General features: G+C 47.6%; 1 protein-coding gene across 3 annotated transcripts in view; it reads left to right on the forward strand.

Moving 5' to 3' along the window:
• Positions 1–25,919, forward strand: part of LOC138468363 (cullin-9-like) — a 1,322,368-nt gene that overhangs the window by 88,675 nt on the left and 1,207,774 nt on the right. For all 3 annotated transcript variants that reach the window (XM_069608895.1, XM_069608893.1, XM_069608894.1), the window contains one exon: positions 7,042–7,232. In XM_069608895.1, the coding sequence (XP_069464996.1) occupies positions 7,042–7,232 (191 nt within the window). The remainder of the gene's footprint in view (positions 1–7,041; positions 7,233–25,919) is intronic.

A 25,919-nucleotide genomic window follows, 5' to 3' on the forward strand; every position in this document is an offset into this window, starting at 1 on the left:
TTCAGGTCTAGTGTTCAATTCCATTAAAGTCCACCTAGCGGCACTTTCTGCATACACCACTTCCCAACTCAAAGTGTCGTGGTGGAAGATCCCTGTTATAAAGGCCTTCATGGAGGGAATAAAGAGAATACACCCCCCGATAGCTGACCCAGCTCCCGGATGGGACCTTAACGTGGTACTTACCAGACTCATGGGCTCACCTTTCGAACCCATGCACAAAGCATCTCTTAAAGACCTCACTCTTAAGACTGCTTTTTTAATAGCTATCACCTTCATCAGGAGGGTAAGTGAACTACAGGCTCTTTCTGTTCTAGACCCCTTCGTTACAGTTCACAGAGATAAGGTGGTTCTACGCACGCACCCAAGGTTTGCTCCGAAGTTCATATCGAAATTCCACGTAAACCAGTCTATAGAACTGCCAACGTTCTTTCAAAATCCTTCCAACTTGGGAGAAAAAACTCTGCACACACTAGATGTGCACAGAGCGGTCATGTTCTACATGGAAAGAACGAGACCACTGAGGAAGACTAATCAGTTCTTCGTCTCGGTGGCAGCAGGAAGAGAAGGGGATGCAGTTTCAAAGTCCACTATTTCTAGATGGATTGTTCAATGCATCACTCTCTGCTATACTCTTGCTAAGAGAGAACTGCCCTTTAAGCCTAGAGCACACCCTCGAGGCACAGGGGCGTCCATAGCATTCATTGCAAATGTTCCCCTTGAGTCCATCTGCAAAGCGGCTACCTGGAGTTCTGTGCACACCTTTACAAAACACTACTGTCTAGATGCACACTCGAGATCTGACTCCCAGGTGGGACAGGCAGTATTAAGACATCTTTTCTCTACTGTTCCTTCTCATAACCCACCGCCAACTCCGGGTACTGCTCGCTAGTCTATGCACAGCATGTGATTCTAAGCAGATTAACAAGCATCAGAAGACAATGCATTACTTACCGTAAAAGCATTTCTGATGATTGTATCTGCTTAGATTCACATGCGCCCACCCTTCCTCCCCGCTCGGATGGAAGGAACATAGGCTTCCTTTTATATCTCTTTTCTGTACTCACTCACGTCTAGAAGGCTCCCTCAGGGCAGAAAAATACAAACAGAGGGACCTCGACGCGTGAAGGATTGTGGGTACAACACACGTCACTATAGGGATAGTATTTCAGACACGCCTTGTCGACGTCCCTTTTCGACTACGAAAAACAAAATGCAATACTCCGCAGTGACCACTGGATGTCGGACCTATGCACAGCATGTGAATATAAGCAGATACAATCATCATTACGGTAAGTAATGCATTGTCATTTTATACACTTCTAATAAAACACATGTATCACATGTATCACAGTTATCAAGCAAGTCAAAGGAAAAATATACACACTCCCAAGTTGAATTGTAGACCAATTGAACCAGAGTGAAAACTCAGCAAAACGGCACTGTCAAAACTACACACAAGGGATCCTCTAACAATATCTCACAAGGGGCTGGGGGGACACAAGTTATCTAGAAATAGTTACTTATACACCCTAGCAACACTTCCCATCAGTTTGTGAACCAGTTCAGCAAGACAGTGCATCAGTATAGGCTATACTTAAAATGAAAACTGAGCAAAATGGCATTTCACAATGCTTAAGAATGGGAAGGAAAGGGTAGTTAAAAGAAATAGGTGCGCCCACAAAGTTCTCAGTGAGAATCTAAAGAAAGCAGATCTAACAGATGTGACCAGAGTCAGTAGGCCTGTGCCAGAGTCAGTGGTACGGGGCAAGGGCCCAGGAGCAAAATGTTCTTGTAGCTGCAGTCAAGTTTTTATTTAACAAATTTGAACAGGTGGTTGCAGAAGTTGAAAAGACAATGTTAAGAGAGAGGGGCGGCCAACCCAACAGGTAGGTAAAGGATTTAAAACACCTTTAGTGCTACCGCGAAGAAAGGGCGACCTGGCCGAACAATGTACCTTAAAATGAAGAAGTGGCTCCTGCGGTGGCGGTTGTTCCTGGTAGTTCCTGCAGTTCGGGTGATCCAGTAGAGGAAGAGATGCTCTTGTCGCGGAGGAAGGTTCGAGTTACTGCACTACCCAGGGATGAAACCAGCCGCGGTGCTGCCCGACGAATAAAAGGTGCGCTCCTTTAAATCGCGGTCTGGGATGACTTGTGCCTGGCTAGCCGGCCTCAGAGTACAGGGTACGGGAGATTCGACCAAGGCAGGTCCGGGAATGCGATTGGCAAACAGGTTGGCCCCACCAGCTCAAGGGAGGAAAGCTCTTGCAGGTGAAGATCTTCTTCTCTTGTCGTGTGGAGAAAAGTGGTGAGACGCTGCAGCAGGGCTTCACCAGTGGTTCAGTTGTTACAGATGTCTTTGGCGTCTCTCCTCTTCAGCTTCTTAATTCCAGTGGCGAGGTCTTGCTCTTCCAGTCCTCAGGACCCTGCTTTTAATAAAAAAGATCCCCATTCATACGGCCTAGCTGTCACTCATACAGTGGAGTGGTCATCTTGGCGGGAGACCCTCCAGCCTATCAGGATAGAGTGCGACATGGGATGCAGAGGCAACCTTGGCCACGGGTCCTACTCACCCTCCCACACAATGGACCCCCCCTGCCCCCCAGATTCGATGGCACCGAAAGGAGGGCTTCTCGGCAGAAGCCCGCCAAAAGGACGAACAAAGATCCTCGACCTGGTTTAGTTCAGAGAAAGACACAAGAAAGAATTTATATTAAAGTTCTGGCAAATAAAACCTACCGGAGCAAAGTTAATATTAAAATGCACCGGCGGTATGTTAGAGGCTATCAGAAAAAGTGGTAGCCTCGAACAATGGGAAAATCCCATAGGGAAATATTTGCGGTCGAATATTTATGGTAGTAACCACTGCCACCAGCCAGAAACTTTTGAGAGGGGGACTGTAGGGTACACTTTCGATAATGAACATAGGGGAAAAACTATTAACCCCTTCCAGTACCTCCATAGCAAGATGGGTTGTTCTGGTTTAGTTCACAGGATTTGACTAGTAAAGTCAATGGGGACGTTACATGCCCTGGGAGACAGTAGTCAGTCCCAGGCTATGGAGTCTATGTTTGGGGGTCGCTACGACACCCCAGTGTCACTGCACTGAGGGTGCTGTGTAACACATGTGAATAAAGATGGTTCCTATAGGGTTGAGAAAGATCCCATAGGAATTAAACACAAAAATAGCCTAGAACACACATAACAAAAATGCATAAGGGTGGGAAAAAAAGAGTCTCACTCTTAGCAGGTAAAAATAAACAAACCCTTCAAATCCAGCAAAGCTGCTGGGGGACTCTATAGGTAAGGGAAATTAGCCATAGAATGAGAATTCTCCCTAACATCATGTGACCCGCAAAGTCGCATGATGTGGGATTGAGTCGAAAAATGATGACGCAGCTGTCTTAGACTGGGGAAATCAACTGCCTAAACTGGCATCAGTAAAAGGCAATAACCTCTAGAATGAATAGTCACAAAAAGAAGGGGTGTATTCTTTTAAAGAACAGCAGAGACCAATTGGAGGTGTGGTTACAATAAGGTGTACAGCCCCACTGTTGTAAAGAGACAAACACAAGGTCACATGATACAAGGTGAAATCAAAAACGGTGGCCCAGCCATCTTAAAATGAAAAAGCCTAATGTGTAATCATATTCATAGCATGTGAATCCATGTAAGACCCCATGCTGGAGAAGGAGCATGTTACTTGGAACTCTTGTTCTCCAGTATGGGACTTGGATTCACATGTGAACCCTACTTCCCCTCTACTGCTCTTCTTGGCACCTACTGCCACTTTACATGCGCAACCAAATCTGAAGATGGCCACCAGGGTTGGAGCTAAGGAGGATGAATCTCATTGGTTGGGGCAGTATGACCGAAAGTGACAGCAATCGGTTATACAAGTGACAATACAGTTTTTGGCTTAAAGCTGAACTGCTTTATTTTACCGAGGACTCCAGCCAAACGACGGGGAATATTATTGGCAGGTGAATCCATGTAACAAGCCATGCTGGAGAACAAGAGTTTCAGGTCAGTAACTTGTTCTTTGAGCACATGCAGGCTCACTTTGAGCTCAACCATACACCCTTCATTTTGCTTGAACTGGTCTAGACCATTTTGTGTCCCTGGAATGGCCATTGCATATCTTGTGGGGATGGTCATGGTTGTTTGAAGGTTCTTGGGGTCAACCTAACGGAATAGGACAAAATGACTAATGCCAAAAATCCGACCCCCAAAAGTCTGACTCCCATTTTTCCACAGATATATGTGTGGGGGGGGGGGTAAAGTTAGTAAAAATGTATAGGGGTAAGGTGGGGGATGGGGATATGGGAGTTCTCCCCCCACATATATATTTGCGGAGAAATGACGAAAAAAAAAGGTCTGACTTTTTGCATTCGGTCATTTCACGCAGATCCAACCTAACTGACTGGTCACTAAACCTTTTATTTAAACCCCTTTGTGTGATTGGTGGGCTGGCCAAGTCGGTATCAGTCAATTACTGAGTGGACCAAAAAAACGAATGTAAAAATGTGGAATTTTAAGGGGCCCATTTCCCATCAATTATATGGGGAGGGCAACAAATATAAGTGTGGCATATGGGAGGGACTGCAAGGCTCCCCCGCATATAATTGCACGGAAATGTTATTAAAAAAGTTATTAAAAAACCAAACTAATTTGGCATTTGTAATCGCACAAGTCCAACCCCTGTGTGTGCTGAAAATCATTTCTGTTGGATATTTCTTGGAAAATAGCAGGTTTACTTACATGTAAGAGGACTGCAGCTCCAAGAAGCTGTGTTTCATAGGTAAAATGTGTGTATACTAGGTGGGCTTGATTCTCTATTTTGCCAAGCTTTTGATTTTTGGCTGCTGGATGTTAGTCCTGGTTGTAAGAAGTTACTGTTGCCCAGAAGGGTGTTGAATCCCAACACCCTACCCCCTCCCATTAGTTTGGGCTGTTTTGTATTGCTTCCGCCATCGTATTCTGCTGATCTGCCCTCCATTGTCCATGGAGCTGCTGGGATCTGCTTTGCCAGGTACCCGATTCTTATTGCTTTCACTTCTTACTGGTAGTTCTCACTCATGGGAAGACTGAATATTATTCTTTTTCACCATGGTCATTGGCACGGGGTTTGAATCTCTTGATCAGATGCTGTGAACTTCTTCTGTAAAATAAGAGCAGTACTCGCTGGGTTGTTGCGCCTTCCTGCAACCGTCTTTTTGGGAATACACTGTTTGTATTGAAATCTGGGATCTGGCTTGGTTGTATTAAACTCTGGGCTGTGTGTTGGTTGGGTATTTGAGATACTTGCCATTTGGCATCAACTGCATTAGCCTTTTCATTTGCATTGGGGCTAAATCCCGCTTGGCTGCACCTCTTGTGGGGCTAAATCTCGCCTGGCTGCACCTCCTCTTGTGGCTGCTGGCTCTCAAACCTGGCACTGGAGCTCTTGAGGAAAGACTTCTTTGACATACTCTGGGGTTGGTTGCCGCCATCTCTGCACCTGTGGGATAGAACTGGTTCTTACTTTTTTCCAACAAACGTGGATTTGCTAAATGATATTGTGCCGTTTATTCCTTTGAGGAACTTTTAACTCGATGATTAGCCAGTATGATTGTTCATAGGGTTAATAACCTGGGGTTGTAAGGAGTACCATGAATTCGATATTGGTTGCTCGGTTTGTTATGGCAAAATATAAATTCTGCAGAATCCTGAGAATTCGTCCCTTCTCTCCAAGGGGTAGACACCCCCTTTGAGAGACTAGGAAGGTGAGCCTGTAATGTAAAACCCTCCCAAGGGGTTTTGGGCAAGCATGATCTCACTTGGAGGGACTCCCATGTGAACAAGGTTGTAGTATCTCCCTTAACCCCAATGACCGAAGTATTGTCTGCATACATGAGCAGATGATGGTATTAAGGTAACAAAACACTTCAGTTTGCCCCAGGACCAATGGAACTGACTGCCTTCGTTTACAGACTGGCATATAAGGAATATTACCTGGGAGAAGAAAGGAGCTGGGGTGCACCCAGCCAACCCGGGCGAAGCCACACAGAGCGGACGTTGGTGCTACTCAGCGAAGTCAACCCAGCTTGGAGGCAGGACCACAATCACTACGTGGTGGACAGAGAGCCCACGCAGCACAGCAGAGCCCAGGTGTGCTGGAGGACCGCAGCTCCAATGTCTGTTGGTGAGAGACCAAACAGCGACCAATGCAGGAAACCGCAATCCCGATAAGGGAGCCTGCGAAGAGGACTGCCACAACAGGGAACAGGGAACAAGGAGCAAGTGCTCAGTGCAAGAAGGTTCTTCTGCCGCAGACTGAGTAACCGCCTCCACCTGGGAAGGAGACCAGGATACATAGAAAAAAGAAACTTGGAAAGATTAAAAAGACTTAACTAAAGGGGCACGAAAGCTACATTTTTTTTCTATGCAGAAAGCTTAAAGGTCTTGGACTTATTGACAATATAAGAGGAGACCAGGTCTGAGAAAGAGTAGAAGAACACTTCTATCTGGTTTACATTGGAACCATTTTTGATTCATTGGAACAGTGAAAGTAACATAGGACCCGGGAAACGAATGGGGGCAATTTCCAGAGACACTACTTAGGAGAGGGGGCCATGCACCAGCCAACAACTAAAAGATTCATTGTTTGTATTTGTTTTCCTTTAATAATGTTGGGGTCGGCTTAGGTTGTGGATGGAGGACCGAGCCGGTTTGTGTATGACATCCTGACAGGCACCCTTTTGTTTTGCTTTATTAGATGAGGAACCTCTCCCATAGCAATGGTGCTAGGTGAGACACTACTTCCTAACACACCCAGTTGTCCGCATCCCATCTCTGATCTGCCACAAAATATAATACGTATAATAATAGTAACAATTTGGTTGGGGCTGCTCCATTCCAGGTGTTGGCAGTGCATGGATAGATTATGTTCTACTTAGAGCAGAGGGATTTTCTTGCTATGAGTTCTAACCTGAGTTCTTACTGTTTCTTAAGTCCTGTGCCCTGCACAGCCTCATATTGATACCTTGTTTGTGTTTTTCTTTAGTGTCACAGACCTTTTACTACAAGCCTCTGGGGGGGCTGTACACCCTGCCATACCTGACTGATCGCTTGAATGAGGACTCGGGGGCTCTGAGCCAGTCGGAATGGTGGGAACTGCTCTTCTTCATCAAGAAACTCGAGCCTCAAGAACAGCTGGAAGTGAACCGTATTATTCACCAGAACCAGGAGGGGCAGGTACGATACTTGCGTTTGGTAGGCATATGGGAATGTTCTTGGAACTCGCACGATATGGGAAAGGGGCAGCGGCAGATAAGGGGTACTGATTTTAGCAACAAAAGTGAGCCTCTTTATCCGGTCCCGATTTAATAAAAACTACTAGATTCAAGGGATTACTAGTGATATACCACCAAGTAAAGAAAGTGTAAAATAGGAATGTATGTATAGTGAATACCAACTTCAGGGTTAATGTTTGCGTTTAAAGTGACTGGAATGACGAAATTGTGACATCTAATAATAAAGGATTCCTTTGACAACCATCTGCATTCCCTACTCTACAGCTAAAGAAGGCTAGAAGCTGCTGCTCTTCAGCACTGAATCTTCATGGATATACTGCCTGGCTACATGAGGACTGTAGTCTTATGGTTCACACTTCTGGTGGTGGGGGGTGGTTGCCATCTTTCATCAAAAAGAACCTGTTTGCGCAGTTGACTTTGTAAGAAAGTGAAACTTGATGTTTCTCAGTGATGGGTGACATCAAGGTGGATATATTGCCTAAACCTTGCATTCTGGGAATATAAGCATTCTGGTTATGTAATGCCATTGCAGCAGAACAGTGGGTGTAATAATGCACTGAAATCTGAAGGAGTGGACGCCACCTTTCTTCTACAGCATTTCAAGTATGTATTAGGCCCACAACATCTGACCGCATTAGCAGATTGTGGTAAAATAGCAACTATAACACAAGCCAAGAAAATCATCCCTTGTGCTGTGTGTTCTTAAGGAGTACTGCAAAGTTAGTGTCCAGGTCATTAAAAAAAAAAGTCCTCAGGTAAAGATTATTCTTCAATTGGCAATATGGAGCAGAAATGAAAATTCAGTTGAAAACCGAAGATTTGGTCCAATGCATTGAAGTCCTCCTTCAGGGACATCTGAAAAATAAATACAAAGAAGAAAACATGCAACCATGCCCCCCACCTTGATCAATTGTACTACATAAGTTAAGACCAAATATAGTCATACTATACCAGTCTCCTTCCCTCCTGTGATGTCTCAATAAATCTAGAAAAATGCACATGAACAAAGATGAATAAACTATACTTTCATGCAAATAATTTCTGTTAAGTTATCTATAGTCCATTTACATGAATAGTGCTCAAAATGATGGGTGTTAAGGGATTTCTAGAATCTGGTATGGTGGACAGATTTTAGGAAGCCACCCTAGTTACAATGAACTCTACGCGATTAGCCATAACCCAATCAAGGTAAATGTGGAGAGCAGTCCAGGCTATTCTCATGAGAGTGTGAGTGGGGTTAGTGGCCCTCAATGAGCCCACACAATATAATACACAATAATTCAATTTAGACAAGAACATATAAAGATACAAGTATTTATTCTAGGCCTTCTACATACTGAACAATGAAATTAGCTGGTGATATTGTCACACTCTGCCCTTTTTCTCACCTGTTTTTCTCTGGGTTGAGTCTTCTTGGGAGACTTTTCCTTCTTCCTGGTTGTTCTGGACTTGTACAGGTAAGGGCGCGTATCCTCTGGATCCGGGTCCAGTGTGAGGTTCGCTGTCTGCCTCAGGAAGCTGGGTAAAGTTCAGTATCCAGGATACAAGCTCTATGGTGGATTCCAGGAATGAATAGCAGCGCAGATTCAGAGTTCGGAGCGAGCGGGAAACCGCACAAGCGCGGTCCAGGATGGAAGGAGGAAGGAGCTGAGAATTGCGAGAGCAGTTCAAAAAAGGGGGTCAGCCTGGAAGAGAAGGATAGAAGAAACTGGGAAGGGTGCTACGAAGGGAGCAGTAGCAATCGCTAGCAACACGGAACAGACGCGTTGAGACGCGCAGAGCCGCGGGTGCATGCCTATTTTCTAGAAGGCAGCATGTCCAACGTAAACGCTAGAGAGTGGCGCTCCTGTGCATGCGGCCATGTGGGAAGGATGATTGTCCCGATGATGCGGTGCTTTATGGACCGTGAAGTCCATAGGGGGCGAAAGTGGCGATTCATGACAGATATCACCTATTACTCAAGAATAAATATTTTCTGAGGCTTGGGGGGGATCTGCTCAGAATCACATGCTTTGCATAGGGCCGACATCTAGCGATAGGCCATTGCATGACTTGTTTTCGAAGTTCGAAAAGGGTCGTCGACTGGGCATGTTTGTAATACTATCCCTAGTGTGGCGTGTACTATACCCATGGTCCTTCAGAGGTTGAGGTCCTTCAGATCGTTTTTTTCCACCATAGTGGTTGGTTGCTTTATGCGGAGCTCGTAGCATTGCTACTTAATCTTGACTGTTTATAATTATTTGATATTATTCTGTCCTTGACTATCGCTTCTTTGATGGAAATCTCAGCGAACTTAATGATGGCTGCGGCCTTCACCAGATTTCGGCCTGTAGGGAGAGTGGAGGGAGGGCGGGGGTGTTTTCAAAATAGTTTCATTTTCCTTAGAAAATGCCTTTTCCCAATGTATTTCTTTTACACTCATCTAGCTCCTTGATACCCATTTACCATCGTGGAAAGTGCTCCCTTTAAGTTTTGTCCGCCATGTAACAATGTTCCTGTTGAAAGACATTTATCAGGTCTTTAAACACGGTCTTGCAACGCGATCACCCTGAAGGGTGTTGCGTATGGTCGTGCCAGGTCTTAAAGAATGACACACCAAATGGTGGGCGGCCTACGCAGTGCAGGCTGAGTCCATGTCTCCCACCGACGCTGATGCCAAGGAAGACGACCAACAAGGTATGGATGGCTCCTTTTCGGAGGCCGAGGACATAGAAGAGGAGTCAGTAGATTCTTGCTACGAGGACATCGCGACGGCGAGCACTGCGACACTCACTCGCATACACAGGGAGGTACGCATCATAAACACACAATCCCACGCCAATCTTCGACAGATACGTTGAAAAAGGCTCATGCGGCAACAATGGTTAGTTGAAACGTGCGTCAATCTTTAGAACCATCGCAATCTAAGCCTGCTGTGCTTCTGCAATAGCGTCGAGCGCATGGCTCCAAACCAAAAGAAACTTCCGTTGATGCGCATAAAATTTCGACGATTCCAGTTTCCGTTCCGTCTAAACAGCCGGTGAAACAACATTTCCATTCTAAACAAGGTGAAAAACATAAAAAAAACAGAACTCTACGCGTGTTAAAGCTACTGGGTCTCCTACATCACAACCTGTCACTACATCAATGACTTCTCCAGGGTACACTAAGGACTCTAAAACCCTGTCTCAATCCCTACATAACAATATGAGCTGCAGATCCAGAGGTCATTATGCCTAAAGGAATCTTTGCAAAAAGTATTTTTGGTATTTGAAGTTTCTTTTATTAAAACAAGTCTCCTGAGAACACACCTTTTCAGTTCACTGGAAGAAGACCTAGCTCTTTGTTTTCCTGCTAGTAGCTCCTTGCTCTTTTGCCCAGTATACTGTAATTACACAATCCCTGCTTTCTGGATTGATAGTAAGAACAGTCTCGAGCACATTCCTTCCAGAAAAACTGATCAGAAAAACATACTGCGCAAACACAGAAAGAAGTCTTTGTCAGAAATGAGAATGCCCACTACAGGGCGTCCAAACTCTACTGCAGTGCAAGCACTGTCATTGTGCTACAGTCTTCGTGGAAATTCTTAACACTGTCCTACGCGCAAGTTTCCAGGGAGATCCTGATTTGTAGCTGCCTTCAGCTACTGAAAATGTCACTGCACAAGCCACGCCAACCATCCTTCATTGCAGATGACAGAATGCTTGGGAGAGTTAACTCCTACACTGCTGGCAGATAACTGTCAAAATTGTTCATGCACACTGTCAGTTAAAGCATACTTGCCAACATTCTGTGACCAAAAAGATGTAGGATTTTTCAAAGTTTCAACAATAATAATTTGCAAAACAATGACATCACAGGGAAATACAAAACATACATTGTTGGCACCAGTGAAGCATGATAAAATACACAACTTATCAAAAAGCAAACATGGAAAGATGCTCAAATGTTAAAAACGTATATATTTCTGAATGGTAAGTTAACGCCAAATTCTGTTACCTAACTTCACGGAAGTTAATCACACAGAGCTGGTAGGCAACATTTGCCACTGCTCTTTAGCAGCAGCCTGGGCAATACATATGTATTCCTGCAGTGCAGGTTGAACACTGAACAACATGGAGACTGATACCCCCCTCCCACCCCCTCTCAGTTTTCTAGGCAGATGCTGTGTGATGGTGGTACGCTCTGCCACTTGCCTTCACTGGTGGTTCACCTAAGGCCTGTCCCGACAAGAGTGCAGGACAGAGTCACGCAGCTGTCAGGTCAAGGGATTGGTCTTAGCCCAATCAAAGTAATCACCTGCCAGCCCACTGTAGAGACAGACTAATTAATGTGTTGCATGCTTTGGCCTGCAGCCTGCCTTAGAGTCACATAAATTACTTGCCACTGTAAAAAGCAGTAGGATCTGTCACTGAAATCTGTAGGCGGTAGGGCTGCTTCAAAAGCAGTAGCCTACTGCCTAAATCTGTTCGGTTGGCAAGTATGGTTAAAGCACTGAAAGTTTAACGCTGTTACAACACACACGCTCCCCGAGTCTTATATTTACATTAAAATTACTCTTTTTGGTATTTTGACACAGCCATGCAATTCAAGCAGACAACAAACTATTTGCAGATCTTCTCATAAATGACATGAGAAGTTTAATGAAAATCTATTCAAGAACTTAGTTGCCGCATGTAGCTGCAGCTGCTTTCTCCTGCTCAGAAAAACCTCCTTTCAGACTCCTGCTTCAAGCTTTCTGACCATGATAGTGAAGATATTCTTGGACCTAACTTAAGGGGAAGGTGCCAGCCTCTGATTTTTGTGGATGACATCCTAAAGGAAAATGGGGCTCTCGGCTACTCTATTCCGTTGTTGAATTCCATTAAAAGGAGGATTTTACCTTTCCTGCTTACTCCATCCCTTACACAAGCAGCTAACCATCGGGCAGAAAAACTGTTCAAACCCACACCTACAGACCCTCTTTACTTCCCGCGCTATGTTAAACTTGATTCACTAGTGGTTACAACTACTAGAAAACGTGCAGGTGTTCCTTTATCAAACACCGATGCACCTCCACATAAAGAATGTAAAAACCTTTATGCATTAGGAAAGAGAGTAACCACACCTGCTGCTTACACTACACGTATTGCTAATAATACCACTCTTTCAACAAGCTATAATGACTTACAGCGGGGGCTGTTAGGGAGAATTCTCAATTCTGTGTTAATTACCTTCTACCTTAGAGACCCCCCAGCTCCTTTGTGGGACTTTAGGACTTATGTTTATCCTGGAGAGAGTGAGACCTTTTTCCCCACTCTCTCATGTATTTTTCCTTGATTTGAACCCTGTTTCATTTGGTTTTGGAGTCTGACAAACTCTATAGCCATCATCTTTTTGTATTGTGACACACAGCACCCTCAGTGCAGTGTTACAGAGAAGTCATTTGGATTTCTCTAAGGTTTAAATGCCATCTCTTGGATACACTGTTTCCAAGAGTAGTAAAGTGAAATTGACTTTACTTACCTTTTTCTCTTTGTAGACCCAGCACACACTATCTTACATAGAGTGCTGGAGGGGTTACTTAGTATCCCCTTTGTCTACCTTCTGATGTAACATTATTGTTACCTTTTCTACAATTAATGGCTGGTGGCAGTGGTTTACTTTTTCCTACCATTGTGCGTTTTTCACCCATAGCTGCCCATTTTGTCAATGTGGCCCTTGTCTTTTTTTCGCCATTTGTTGTTTGGAAAGGTCCTTCTTGAGATTTACTCTGTGCGCCAAACCAGGTTTTGTCCCTTGTTTGTTTTGTCTTTGAGGGATTCACTGGTGAAGCCCGCCTCTGGCTCCAGCGTGTCTGGCAGGGCAGGAAGCGAGGGAGGTTCCCAGAACTCCCTGTGCTTAGTCTCCTTGGTGACAGGAATGCACCCAAAGGTGATTGGCCGGCTGCCTGTCCTTGGAGGACAGCCACCCTGCTGTGAGAGTGACAGCTAGGCTGCGAATGAATGGGAGAGACTTGCATGAAAGGCAAGGTCTTTTGCAAGGAAGGCAGTCGGCCACTGGACGAAGGAACCGAAGAGGAAACTGGAAGAGAAGCTTGCTGCACCCTCCTGGACGGTTGGTTTGCCCGGAGAAGCCCTGCTGAAGCTCTGAATTTCTAATCGATTAGAGAAGCCCGGAAAGGACGACTTCTCCCCTTGGGTTGGTGGGAACAATCAGCCCCAAGATGAACCCGACTGGAACCCCCCTCTCTCTGCTGGCTGTACTACTTTGCTGCTGCAGGAACCGAGTGCCAGGGGACAGGAACACCAGAATCGAGTGCATCGCCTTTAAGCCAGACCCAAAGATCCTAAGGACTCCCTCGAAGCAGGGCTAACCAACCCTGAGCCCCCTCAACAGAGTGCTGGACCCCAGGAGAAAGGAAAGTCCACAAGGTGTCCAAGAACCGTGGTGGTGCTGTTTGCGAGTAGCTGAAACAGCGAAGTGCCGCTGAACTGAATTGTGCCCATTGCTACCGCCGACCTTCAAACCGTAGTGCAGGAGTCCCCAGACGTCCTCCCTATTGTCCCCACGACTGAAGCCCAGGAACAACTGGATCTGCAGGACTACAGCAGGAACAGAAGCCAGCTGGAACCTTTTCTTCAGACTCAAGGTACTGTGTAACTAGGGGTACCTATCCCTTGTTGTGTGTAGCTTGCTTGCTCTCACTGGAGACTTATATCTGCTGCCCTTTGCAGAGGTTCTTGCAGCTTTGCCCTTTACAAGCATCTCAGCTTGTGGCCCAACAGTGATTTCTTTTTTACAACAAAACTCTCTTTAACATTGTGCAAGACCTTTGTGCTATCTTCAAGAAGTGCCTCTGCTCCCCCAGACATTTGCTGTCCTGGCTCCCTGCAGACTCTTCTTACCCTCTGACTTTGTGTTTAACTGTCCCTCCAAAAACTCATACCTACCTTACTTGTATAGCTGGGAAAGGGTTCACCTATATTTCATTGGGGGGATTCTAAAGTGCTTAACTGTTTGCGAAACGTGTTAACCATTGTTTCCATCCCTAACCTTTTTCGTTTTGCCAAAACCTCAGTTTTACCTTTTAAGTGTGAAAAGTGATATATTAATGTACACAGTGTTCTAACTATTGAAGTCGCCTCCGGGTGTAGGAAGTATCTGTGTGTCATCCCAAAAGGATATCTACTGAACATAAAGAGTGTATTTTTTAAGTCTATTTAAGTATTGCATATTGCTCCCTTTTAAAGAAGGCTTATTTTAAAACTGACTGTTAAATTAATAAAAAATTATTTTAATCAAGAAACCTTCAGTACAAGTGTTATTTAGTGGTATAATACAAATTATCCTATCGCTTAAACCGGCCAATTGCAAAGGGGACATCTGCCCAGCACAGCTAAGAAAAGATGCTGCCAGAGAGTTATCCCCTTTCATCTCCAAATTGATTAATGCCTCCTTTGCCTCAGGTACCATCTCTGCCAACCTAAAATAATCGTGGGTGCTCCCACTCCACAAGAAACAGACATTAGATCCTCTCATCCCCACCAACTACCGTCCCATTACCACAGTACCATTCCTACTTAAAATACTGGATAAAGCTGCCTATATCCAGATTCAAGAACACCTAGAACTGCATAAACTTCTAGGAACTAGACAATCTGGCTTCCGCCCACTACACGGGACGGAAACTGCTTTAATTGATTTAAAAACCCACATTGACGAGCTGAGAGACAAAGGGAAGACAACTCTTCTGCTCCTACTTGATCTCTCAGCTGCATTTGACCTAGTGGAGCACAAGGTCCTATGTAGACACCTGGACTCTGCCGCTCACTTCTCCTCTGAGGCTATCAGATGGATTGAATCTTTCCTCAGCGAGAGAACCATAAGAGTATTCACTCCGTCGGCAGCCGCAGACCCTACCCCCATCTTATGCAGTGTTCTTCAAGGCTATTGTGTCTCGCCAACACTATACAACATCTTCACCAAGCCCTTCTTTGATGATCTGGACCATCTGGGTATCACCTACACTAACTATGCAGATGATGCACAGATTCTCCTCCCGCTTTCTGGGGATCACAGTAAGGACACAGAGTTGGTGAACAGGGTATATCTTATCATCCAGGCATGGATGGCCACTCATGGCCTCTGCCTGAACGACGATAAGACTGAGCTGATAATCACACACGCCAACATTAAAAAAACGTGGCCAGGAATTTTCCTCATTTGACATTGATGGGAATATCGTCAGTCTCCAAGGAAGTAAAAACCCTTGGTTTCTACCTTGATTCCACCATGTCCTTTGACAAACAGTTAAAATCCCTGGCTTCCACCACTGCCTACACTTGCAAGCTGATCAGAGCTGGCAAGCCATTCCTCTCTAACGACAGCTGTATGATCCTGGCCAGACCCTTAATACAATCCAGAATTGACTACTGTAACGCCTTATACAATGGTACTAACAAAGTCACCATCCGGAGGCTACAAACATTACCAAATAATGATGCCCTGAGAGCAGCACTCAGCATAAACAAAAGAATCATCTCCTCCATTAGGCGCCAACATAAATGGCTTTCCACCAACAACAAAATGCAGCTAAAAATGATATCCCTGACCCACAAAGCCTTAAACAACGCAGCCCCTAGTTACCTTGTAGATCAACTTCATAGAAGAACCTCTTTTAGACCAAATAGAGCTGGTAATGCCAACTGCTTGGCAGTACCGAGATACAGGCTTACCACAATTAGCGGTAATAGTTACCCAGTGAAGGCTGCTAAACTCTAGAACTCACTTCCACAAAATTGGAGCAGGCAATCCCTACCTCCACTTTAGAAAAAACACCATTGAACACCTCATCTCCACTGACCCCTAGTCTACCATCCTCTAGGCCATTTCCTAGTGTCTCATCCTCTAGGCTATTTGGCTCAATATTCTCCTACTCGCCTAATACTCCCCCCTTGACCTTCATGTCACTATTTGTAAATTAGATGTATTTTTTCTATCTTTGTGATTCAGTGTATTTTTTTTTATTACAACCTGTATATTGTATACTGTATTTCTGTACATTCCTGTAAATATGCAAGCCTTGCATTTTCTTACTGCTGCACCCTGTTACCTAAGGGTCTGGTGTGCATAACAAGTGAATAAACAACCAAACACTGTAAATCTGTTACAACCCTACAGTGCACATTGACCTCTGTTGAGATAAGCCTGGCTGCTCAGTCACTCTACCAAGTTCTGTAGTACAGGCCTATACCAAAGACTAGGTTACCTATTGCCAAGAGGACAAGGCTGGTGTAGCCTCCCAAAGGGTTACTACATACAATGTTGCCTAACATGGGCTCCTTCAAGCCAATTTATACAATGTCCATGAGCCAACAAAGTCTCAATTGCAGACGATTAAGGAAGGTAGACAAGTCACACAAAATGTTTTTTTTTCTTTTCAAATTGGCTATTCTAAATTTAATGGAATACAATAAACAACTTTCACGAGGCAGTCCGAATATCGAACCCCCCCTGCAACTTCCCAACTGTATCCACCCCTTCCACCCCAATGGGCTGCTATAGCCACATCTTTAATCCCTTCGGTAACAAAAAAGAAAACCAAGTAAACTTTTAGCATTGACATCTGCGCTCCACGCAGGCGTACTGTCCATATTTATCCGACATAGTCCATGCCCTACCCAGATTCATTTCCTGCACAGGGTCCAGGCACTCCCCTTCTCATTCCCTGGCGTTGGTCACTGCTGGGTTTGTCCCATGCCTCACATGTTTATCAATACATTCTCCAGCATGGGGTCTGGCATGGATTCTCATGAATATTGCCCGTCCGGCTGGGAATCCTCAGTAAAAGAAAAAACTGTTTCAGTTTTGTTTCTAAACTGTCTTTCTCCTATAAACCAAACGCTGAGCTCTGGGTTATACTGCCCCTTGCCAATGACTGCCCAATACCTAAGCCCCTCCTCTAGCAGCCATCTTCAGATTTGTACCGCACATTCAAGTGTGGGAGTCCTTGTGTTTTGCTCTTCGAGCTTTTTGCTGCATTTTTCGCTTTTTGAGAGTTAAACTCTGTGTGCTCCATCGACCATCCTTCCGACTAACGGGGACCTGTTTTCGGATTTTTGAACGCCCTTCAATGGCTGTTTTCGTCGAGTGTTCTTCTTGGAAGCTTCCAGAAGGTTCTTCAGCCCTACACTGCATGGATCATGTTAGACTAGAAGGACGAAAGCGTTTCCCTCTTCAAGTTGTTCTCCGACTGCGGTTTGTGGAATGTATACATGAATGACCAGCATTCCCAGTGTCTGTAGTGCCTGAACTAGACACATAAGGAGGAAGATTGTGTGGTTTGCCGTGACTTCTCGAAGTGCATGTTGGGGGGGGATCGACGTCAACGGTTGGAAGCGTGGCTGCAGGCCAAGGCCTCTGCTCCGGGTGGTACCCAGGGGCATCCCTCTCCCAGATCTGGGAACCTGAGCGGGCTTTTAAGTCCTTTTGAGGGCACCCCACCCGTTGGGGCCCAACACCAGGCCAAGCACCGCAAGTCTGCTTCCGTCGGGGTCGCCGCTGCTGCGGGTCCCACGATGGGCAGGGCGTGATAGTCATCCCCATCTATCTCCATCAAACGCTCTGGTGCTTCATCCAAGAAAAAGTCGGATAACCCGGGTAAGCTGAGGGAGAACCCGGAGAAGACCAGGCAGAAGGCCAAACAGGGTACTATGTCCGACCTACCCGCAACAGAGAAGGCTAAAGGAGACAAAGGGTCCGATCCGGCCCTAAAGGAGAAGGCCAAACAGGAGGAGGCTGCTGACACAGCCGTGAAGGGCAAGGCAAAGCAGAACATGGGGCCCAGCCTTTCTGTGAAGGCCCAGGTACACCAGGCTAAATAGTCACCCTCCCTCGAGGTGGTGGTGGCGGCATCACTTTCAAAGGCTGTAGAGGCGGACCCGCAGGGTGCCCTGGCGACAGCAAGGGTGACTCCTCCTCCCAGGAGGGAGGCTTCAAACAAACCTGTTAATAAGACTCAAGAGAAGAAGTTTCCGGGACCTTAGCCCGAGACAGACCCCTCTGGACCCAAAGTTGGGGCGGGGGGAATAGCGTTGAAGGCCTTCAAGGAATGGACATTTCTTTGGCTGATGAGGATGAGATCATTTCCGTCCATGAGGAAGATGACGACGGAGACGCTGGGGACTCGCCCCACAATGGGGGCGACGAAGTGGATACTGTTGATGGAGGAGACGACGAGGGGCCCCAGGATGATGAGGGCATAGGCCCTACCCCAACGCCCCAGATGCTGCCCAGAGACCTTTCACTGGACATCCTCTCGACCTTTCACACACTGTTGTCCGAGACACAGAGGGAGATGCCGGCGACCCCACCACCCACTCCTCCCTCGACACCAGTGCCGGTCGCCCCATTGACACCGGCCAAGAAGAAAAGGCACCTGATGCCACCCTTCGCCCCCCTCACTGCCACCCCTTTCCCCCCAAGGGAGACGGAATCGGACACAGCGACGATGGGCACGGATGACAACGGCGGGATGAGGACCTCCCTTCGCCTCTGCCCAGAGCCTCTCCCCGGACGAGAAAGGATCTTTACATGCAATGATCGCCCGAGCATCAGAGCTTTTCCAGCACACTCCGGAGGAAAAGAAGAAGGAAGGCTTCTTATATCCGCGCAGGGAGGCGAAGAGGAAGACCATCCTTTCGGTCCCTCTCCTGGTTGATGTTTGGAATGAAGGACTGGCTCTGATGAAGAACCCCGCTACAGCCCCAGCGAAGAGAGAGCGGCTGGAAAAAAAGGACAAGGTGCCAGACTCTGCACCCAAGTGCTTGTGGTCTCAGCCGTCACCGGACTCAAAGGTCTCGGCAGCCGCCAGGAATAAATGGAGTTCGACGTCTTCTACGACAACGAGGGGAAGAAATTGGATTTGATGGGTAGAAATGTTATCAACTTGGCGGCAACGACGGTCAAGGCTGCCAACGCTCTCGCTATCGTGGCCAGATACGACCGGGAGCTTTGGTTTGATCTAGCTACGCTCCTGGACTTGCTCCCCGACGACAAGCGGGTAGAGGCTTTGGAGATCCTTCAAGAAGGCGAGGTGGTGTTGGATCACACCATCACGGTTGCCATGGACATTGCGGATGCAGGGTTCGGCCAGATGGGGAAATGGCATCTTCCTTCGCCATCGTGGCTGGCTCAAGGCCACCAACTTTAGGCAGGAGGTCCAGACAAGGGTTTTGGACATGTCCTTTTACGGGAACAACCTGTTCGGAAAGGCTGTAGATGAATCCCTCCAGGCCATCAAGACGCACACAGACTGGGCACGTTACAGCAACGACGGCCGTCCTTTCGTTCCTCAGGAGGGAAGTCTAGCTGGGCATTGAGGGGTTTCGACAGGGGCTGCTCTTACTGCCAAGCCTTGCACTAGTCAACCCAGGAAGCCAACAGTGGCCACTCAAATGCCTTCGGGGCCGGTTGCTGTCTGGGACCGCAAGGCAGCCCTTCGACCTCCAAGCAAGATTATACTGGTCTGGACGTCGGGCCCCCACCCGTGCACCCCAGTGGGAGGCTGGCTGTTAAACTTCGTCAGCGTGTGGCAGACCATCTCCACCGACTGTTGGGTGCTGGACGCTCTCGCCCACAGACCCACACTAGATGTCCAACAAAAGTGCCCCCAAATACCACCGGTGGCCCGGCAGGAAGACCACATACCTCAGCTGCTGCTGGAGGTTTGTGCCATGTTAAAGAAAGGGGCGATAGAGCTCGTTCCAAAGCGGCTCCGGAGTTTACTCAAAGCATTTCCTCGTATGAAAGAAGACCCGGGGATGGAGGGCCATCCTCGACCTACGACGACTGAAAAAGTATTTAAAGTCCCAGAAGTTCAGAATGGTCACGCTTCAACATGTGCTCGGCCAGCTGGAGGAGGGAGACTTTCTGTCGTCGTTGGACCTAGAGGACGCTTACTTCCCCATCCACAAAGGACACCGCAAGTTTCTGCACTTCGTCGTTCAAGGGAAGCATTACCAGTTCAAGGCTCATCCTTTCGGACTGACGTCGGCGCCCAGACTCTTCACCAAGTGCCTGGCGCTGGTGGCGGCCTGTCTACGACTGCAAGGGATCCACGTGTACCCTTACCTGGACGACTGGCTCATCCGGGCCAGGTCGAAGGACATCGCTGTCGATCATACAGTGAGGAACGTCCGGCTGCTGGCGGACCGGGGTTCTCTGTGAATTATGCAAAGTCCTGCTTGACTCCGTCGCAGGACGCGCTGTTCCTGGGGTCCAGACTAGACATGGTGGCCTGCCTGGCGTCACCGTGCGAGGAGAGGATATCGTCCGTCCTTGGCAAAGTGCAACGGCTGTTAGCACTCAGAGTTGCCACAGTGAGGACGATCAAGTCTCTACTCGGCATGATGTCATCATGCATCTACCTGATCCGGCTCTGCAGGTTGCGGATGCCCCCTCTACAGGAGCTCCTCGATGCCCGTTGGGTCTAGGTGTCCGGAGGCTTCTAGGACAGGATCTCACTCGATAAGGAGTTCCGTCAGGCGATAAGGTGGTGGGGCGTGTGATCCAATATCCCCGGGGGCACAGATTTCCAGAGCCTTCCCCCCGTACCAGGAGACGGTCACGACGGACGCTTCCCTGGAAGGATGGCGAGCCCACACCAGATGTCTTCACTCCAGAGGCCTGTGGCTGCCGGAGAAGATGTTGCGCATCAACGTCCTGGAACTGCAGGCAAAATTTTGGGCCCTGAAGGCGTTCCTGCCGTCCCTCAAGGTAGTGAGGGTCTTCACGGACAATACCACCACAATGTTTTACATCCAGAAACGGGGGCACCAGATCTCCAGCGCTCTCCAAAGAGGCACAGGACTTATGGCACTGGGCCGTCACCCAGGGGATGTTCCTTATTCTGTTTCACCTGGCAGGAGTCAAGATCACTGCCGCTGACTCTCTCAGCAGGGAGCTGCGCTCTTGCCACGAGTGGGAGCTTCGACAGGACCAAGTGGACAACCTTTTCCTCAAATGGGGCAGTCCCCAGATCACCTGTTTGCGACAGCGACGAACACCAAGTGCCGGAGGTTCGCCAGCAGATTCCCCCAGCCGGGGAGCATGGGGGACACATTCTCATTCCCCTGGGAAGGCCTGTTTTTGTTAGTCATCAACTCGGACGGTACTGGTGCAGAAGGATCCTTGTTGCACCTGTGTGGCTGAGGCAGATCTGGTACCCGGACCTTCTCAGCATGTCGGCGTCCCCTCCAGTCAAGCTACCTGTGGTCGTGGATCTTCTCGCCAGGGAAGGAGGCGCAATTCTGCACCATGACCTGGGGTTGCTAAACCTGAAGGCCTGGCTCCTGCAGCGTTAGAATTTGGTGGCTACAATCTTCTGGCTGCCTGCAAAGAGATTCTCGCCAGGGTGTCATCTACCTTGAAATGCTACGGACACAAATGGAAGCGCTTTACTATTTGGTGCCGTGCACAGAAGATTGACCCTCTGGTTCTGCCATATCTACTGCCATTGGTTAAATTGGGGCTGGCTCACGCCTCCAAGATTAATCTGGTGGCTATCTCCCGCTACACCAGCTTTCCTGGACGGTCATGGGGGTCCCATTCAAACTTATGTATTCAGCTCCGCTCAGGTTTCTTTTGTGGAAGACCACTTTCCTCGTGGCCATCACCTATGCAAGGCAAGTAGGTGAGATCCAGGCCCTGTCATGCAAGGGGCCTTGACTTTTCTCGAGACGAGGGTGGTGCTGCGTACGCACCCCTCCTTCATGCCTCAGAATTTCACCTCAATGAGCCCCTGGTGTTACCTGTGTTTTTTCCGACGCCTTTGGCGCCAGCTGAAAGGACTTTGCACTTGTTGGATGTGGCTAGAGCGCTGAGGTTTGTGGCCTGCACAAAGTGTTTCCGGAGAACTTCTCTGATTTTTCTGAACTTTGGTCCTGTGGGAAGGCCCTGTCCAAGGCTTCCATTTCCAGGTGGCTCTCCAGCTGTATCACTCACTGTCACCGGTAGCTGCCTGGCCGTCCAGGGGCCCATACTACCAGAGCGGTCGCTGCTACAAGGGCGTTCCTGTCTGGTGTGCCCCTGCTGGACATCTGCTACGTGGAAGTCGACGTACACCTTCACGAAATTCTACTGCGTCAACGGGGATTCCAGGGAGGAGTACAGAGTCGGCCAAGCAGTGCTGCGCAACCTGTTCGCTTGAAGGTGAGCCTGGTGAGGAGGTAAGAGATTGCTTCTGTTGAGCCTTGCCACCTCCCGTGGTTGTGCATGCGTGTACTGCTATGTATTCTCTATTCATGAGCATGTGAATCCATGCCAGACCCCATGCTGGAGAAGGAACACGTTGCTTACCTGTAACTGTTGTTCTCCAGCATGGGTCTGGCATGGATTTACATGCGAACCCTCCCACCTGCCCCTCTGCAGCCCTTTTCTTGCTCCTACCGCTACCAAATCTGAAGATGGCTGCTAGAGAAGGTGTTTAGGTAGAGGGCAGTCATTGGCTAGGGGCAGTATGACAGAAATGGTTTATAGCAGAAATACAATTCCGAAACTGAAACTGTTTTTTCTTTTACCGAGGATTCCCAGCCTGACAACAGGGAATATTCATGAGCATGTGAATCCATGCCAGACCCATGCTGGAGAACAACAGTAACAGGTAAGTAACTTCCTTCTCCTCACTCCATTTCATGAGGGCCTGCATGACCGTGGAGCACTGCTGTTATTCTTTCCATAGTATATATATTCATAGCCACATTGGTCCATTCCCTCGTTCTTGCTTGGAGGGAGAGCACTTTTCCACTTCATAGTTAAACAAGCTCTTGTTGCTAGGAGCAGGGAAGACTACCTTTTTGATAGCCTGTAATCTCCCTCCTCCCCCGGCAGATGAAACGGGACCGGCATTGGCGACTTAGCCCGGGCAATCCCATCAATCGCCTTAATCCAACCTAGGACTTCATCCCAATAGAATTGCACTCTAGGCATCCCCACCACATATGCCAATAATCGGCCCTAGCCCCACATCCTCACCAACACAGAGGGCTAGTATTCAGAAACATTTTGGCGAGTCTAGCCGGGTCATCATGCCATATGTGAAGGAGCTTGATGGCATGCAATTTACATTGACTGGAGGCTGAAGTCTGTGAAACTCCCCTGCAAAGTCTGTTCCACAGTACTTGATCTATATCGACCTCCATGTTTTGCTTCCACTTAGTTCTAAGCTTCTCCGTGGACCGCTTCACTGATCCCACCAGAGCCCCATACATTTCAGAGATTCGTCCCTTCATTTCAGTACCTTCTGTCTAAGATTTTTTTCAAAGTGGGTGAGGCCTCTCTATCTGTTTCCTCCATTGAGCTCCTGTTAACACCCCCTTCCATTGAAGGTACGGGAAAACAAGAGTTTGCCAATACCCAGGACCTCCTCCAGGTTGAGTATATTAATGTAGCTACCCTCCCTCCACAGTTGGCCAATCCGCTTCAGTCCTTCCTCAAGCCATTTCTGGAAGTGTTCGGGGTCACGTATAGCCTCCATAACCCCAGGCACCCAGAGATTACCTAGAGGGGAGGGCTACGTTGTAACGCCTCTCATGTCTGCGCCTTGTCGCCAGATGTCCTGTATAGTTCCCACAATAGGATGCTCCCGATTTCTGCAGGGACACTTTTCAGTACCCACAGGCATTCCCCGACTGTGGCCGGGCGCAACTGTAAGTTATCCAACAAAACCAATAGAAGATCACTTTGGGCCCTAAAATGAGGTATAAGAACCCTCAGCTGGGCAGCTTTATAATGGAGTTTCAGGTAGGGCTACTCCCCCTTTCTCTTTGGTCAGGACCAGTATTTCCCTGAAAATCCTAGGTCTCTTGCCCTGCCAGAGAAACCTAGATAGGGAGTCCTCTATGTCCTTGAATAATTAGTCTGGGGAGCATCTGTAACAAATGGATCCTCTGAAGAATAACCATTTTAACAGCAGTGAGGCGCCCCAACCATGATATTGTTAATTTGCTATATTTGTCCAAATCAATCTTAATTTTGGCCATCGGAGCGGGGGGGGGGGGGGTTTGCCCCGAATAATTCTCCTACGTCCCAGGTATCTAAGCGTTCCCAGGTTGACCTGCAGACCCAGGGATGCGAATCTCCCAGCTTCTCCATCCATCTTCCTATCTAAAGGAAAGAGGACTGGTTTCGCCCTTGCAATTGGATCGCCGCTGGTATGGAAGTCAGGGGATTCCTCAGGGTTACATGTCTTTATATCGAGGTAATACATAGAGAAGGATTATATATCGAAAACATTTCTAGTGAATGCACTTTTTTTCTTTTTTGGGGGGCAGGGGAGTCCCCCTGAAAAACCCCATTTCCGACCCCTAAACACCCACCCAAACTGTTTCCCAAAAATATTTAACCCTTTACCCCACCTCTAAATGCATTCACTATAAAAGATTTGATTGATGTTGCTTTCACTGTATCAGTTTCGATATATATATACCGTGCAGGGGTTACATGGTGTAGGAGTATATCGTCCGCATGAAGGGTTACTTTATAGAACTAATCTCCAACCAGGAATCCCTCTACGTGGGGGTCGGCTCTAATTTTCTGGGCAAGAGGTTCAACCGAGAGGCCAAATAATGTCGGGGAGAGGGGGCAGCCCTGCCTGGTACCCCTTCCCAAACCAAAACATCAGGAGTACCCCCATTTACCGTCACACATGCCTTGGGGGAAGAGTACACTGCCATAACTCCCTTGAGAAACCTTTCCCCAATACCGCACTCAATGAGCACTGTTCTGAGGAACCCCCACTCCACCCTATCAAATGCCTTTTCAGCGTCTTTCGAGAGGAAGGAGGGATCCCAGAGAGCCCCTGTGCTTCATACATCATGTGTAGCGTTTTCCCATTGTGTCAGCCCCCTGATGTCCCTTAATGAAACCCACTTGGTCCAGGTGAATCATTCTTGGCATATACCCCTCGAACCTGGCCGCTAGCACCCGGGTGTAGATTTTGGCATCTATGGTTAAGAAGGGAGATGAGGGCGATACGACCCACATGTCCGGAGGTCCCTCCCCCCTCCTTGTGTATTAACGAGATAAGCACTCTGGAGAAAGACTCCAGAGCTTTTACAGTATTCAATATATCATTGAATAGTTCCGTCATAAATGGGAGTAGTACAGTGAGGAACGATATGTAAAATCCTGCTGAGAAACCATCTTCGCCAGGAGCCTTTCCCAGCAGTAACCTTCCCAGAGCCTTCTTGATTTCTTCTTCTCTTATGGGGGCCTCTAGAATACCGGTTTCATCCTCACAGTTTAGGTAGATGAATGTCTGCTAGGTATGCGTCTGCATTGCCCTCCTCAGATTTAGACTGATTCGTACACCTTTTCATAAAAGGAAGCAAATGCCACCTGAATCCCTTCTGATGAGGATTCATGTACTTTATCCCTCCCTTCAATTTCAGTAACCCATCTTTCAGCCCGCTGCCCTCTTAGTCTAGATGACATGAGTGCATTCGCCTTGTCACCTTTGTCATACAATTTCTGCTTCAGAAATTGCAGTTTACGAGTTATTTTCCTTCTTCCAGGAGCCTCAGTTTCTCTTTTCCCCCTTGCCTTCAAAATCCGATCCTCCCGCCCTTCCGATGACTGATGCGCCCGCTTATCGAGTAGTGTTATCTTC

This window comes from Ambystoma mexicanum, chromosome 4q (assembly GCF_040938575.1).
Source record: "Ambystoma mexicanum isolate Mex_15411 chromosome 4q, UKY_AmexF1_1, whole genome shotgun sequence".
NCBI classification, from domain to species: Eukaryota; Metazoa; Chordata; class Amphibia; order Caudata; family Ambystomatidae; genus Ambystoma; species Ambystoma mexicanum.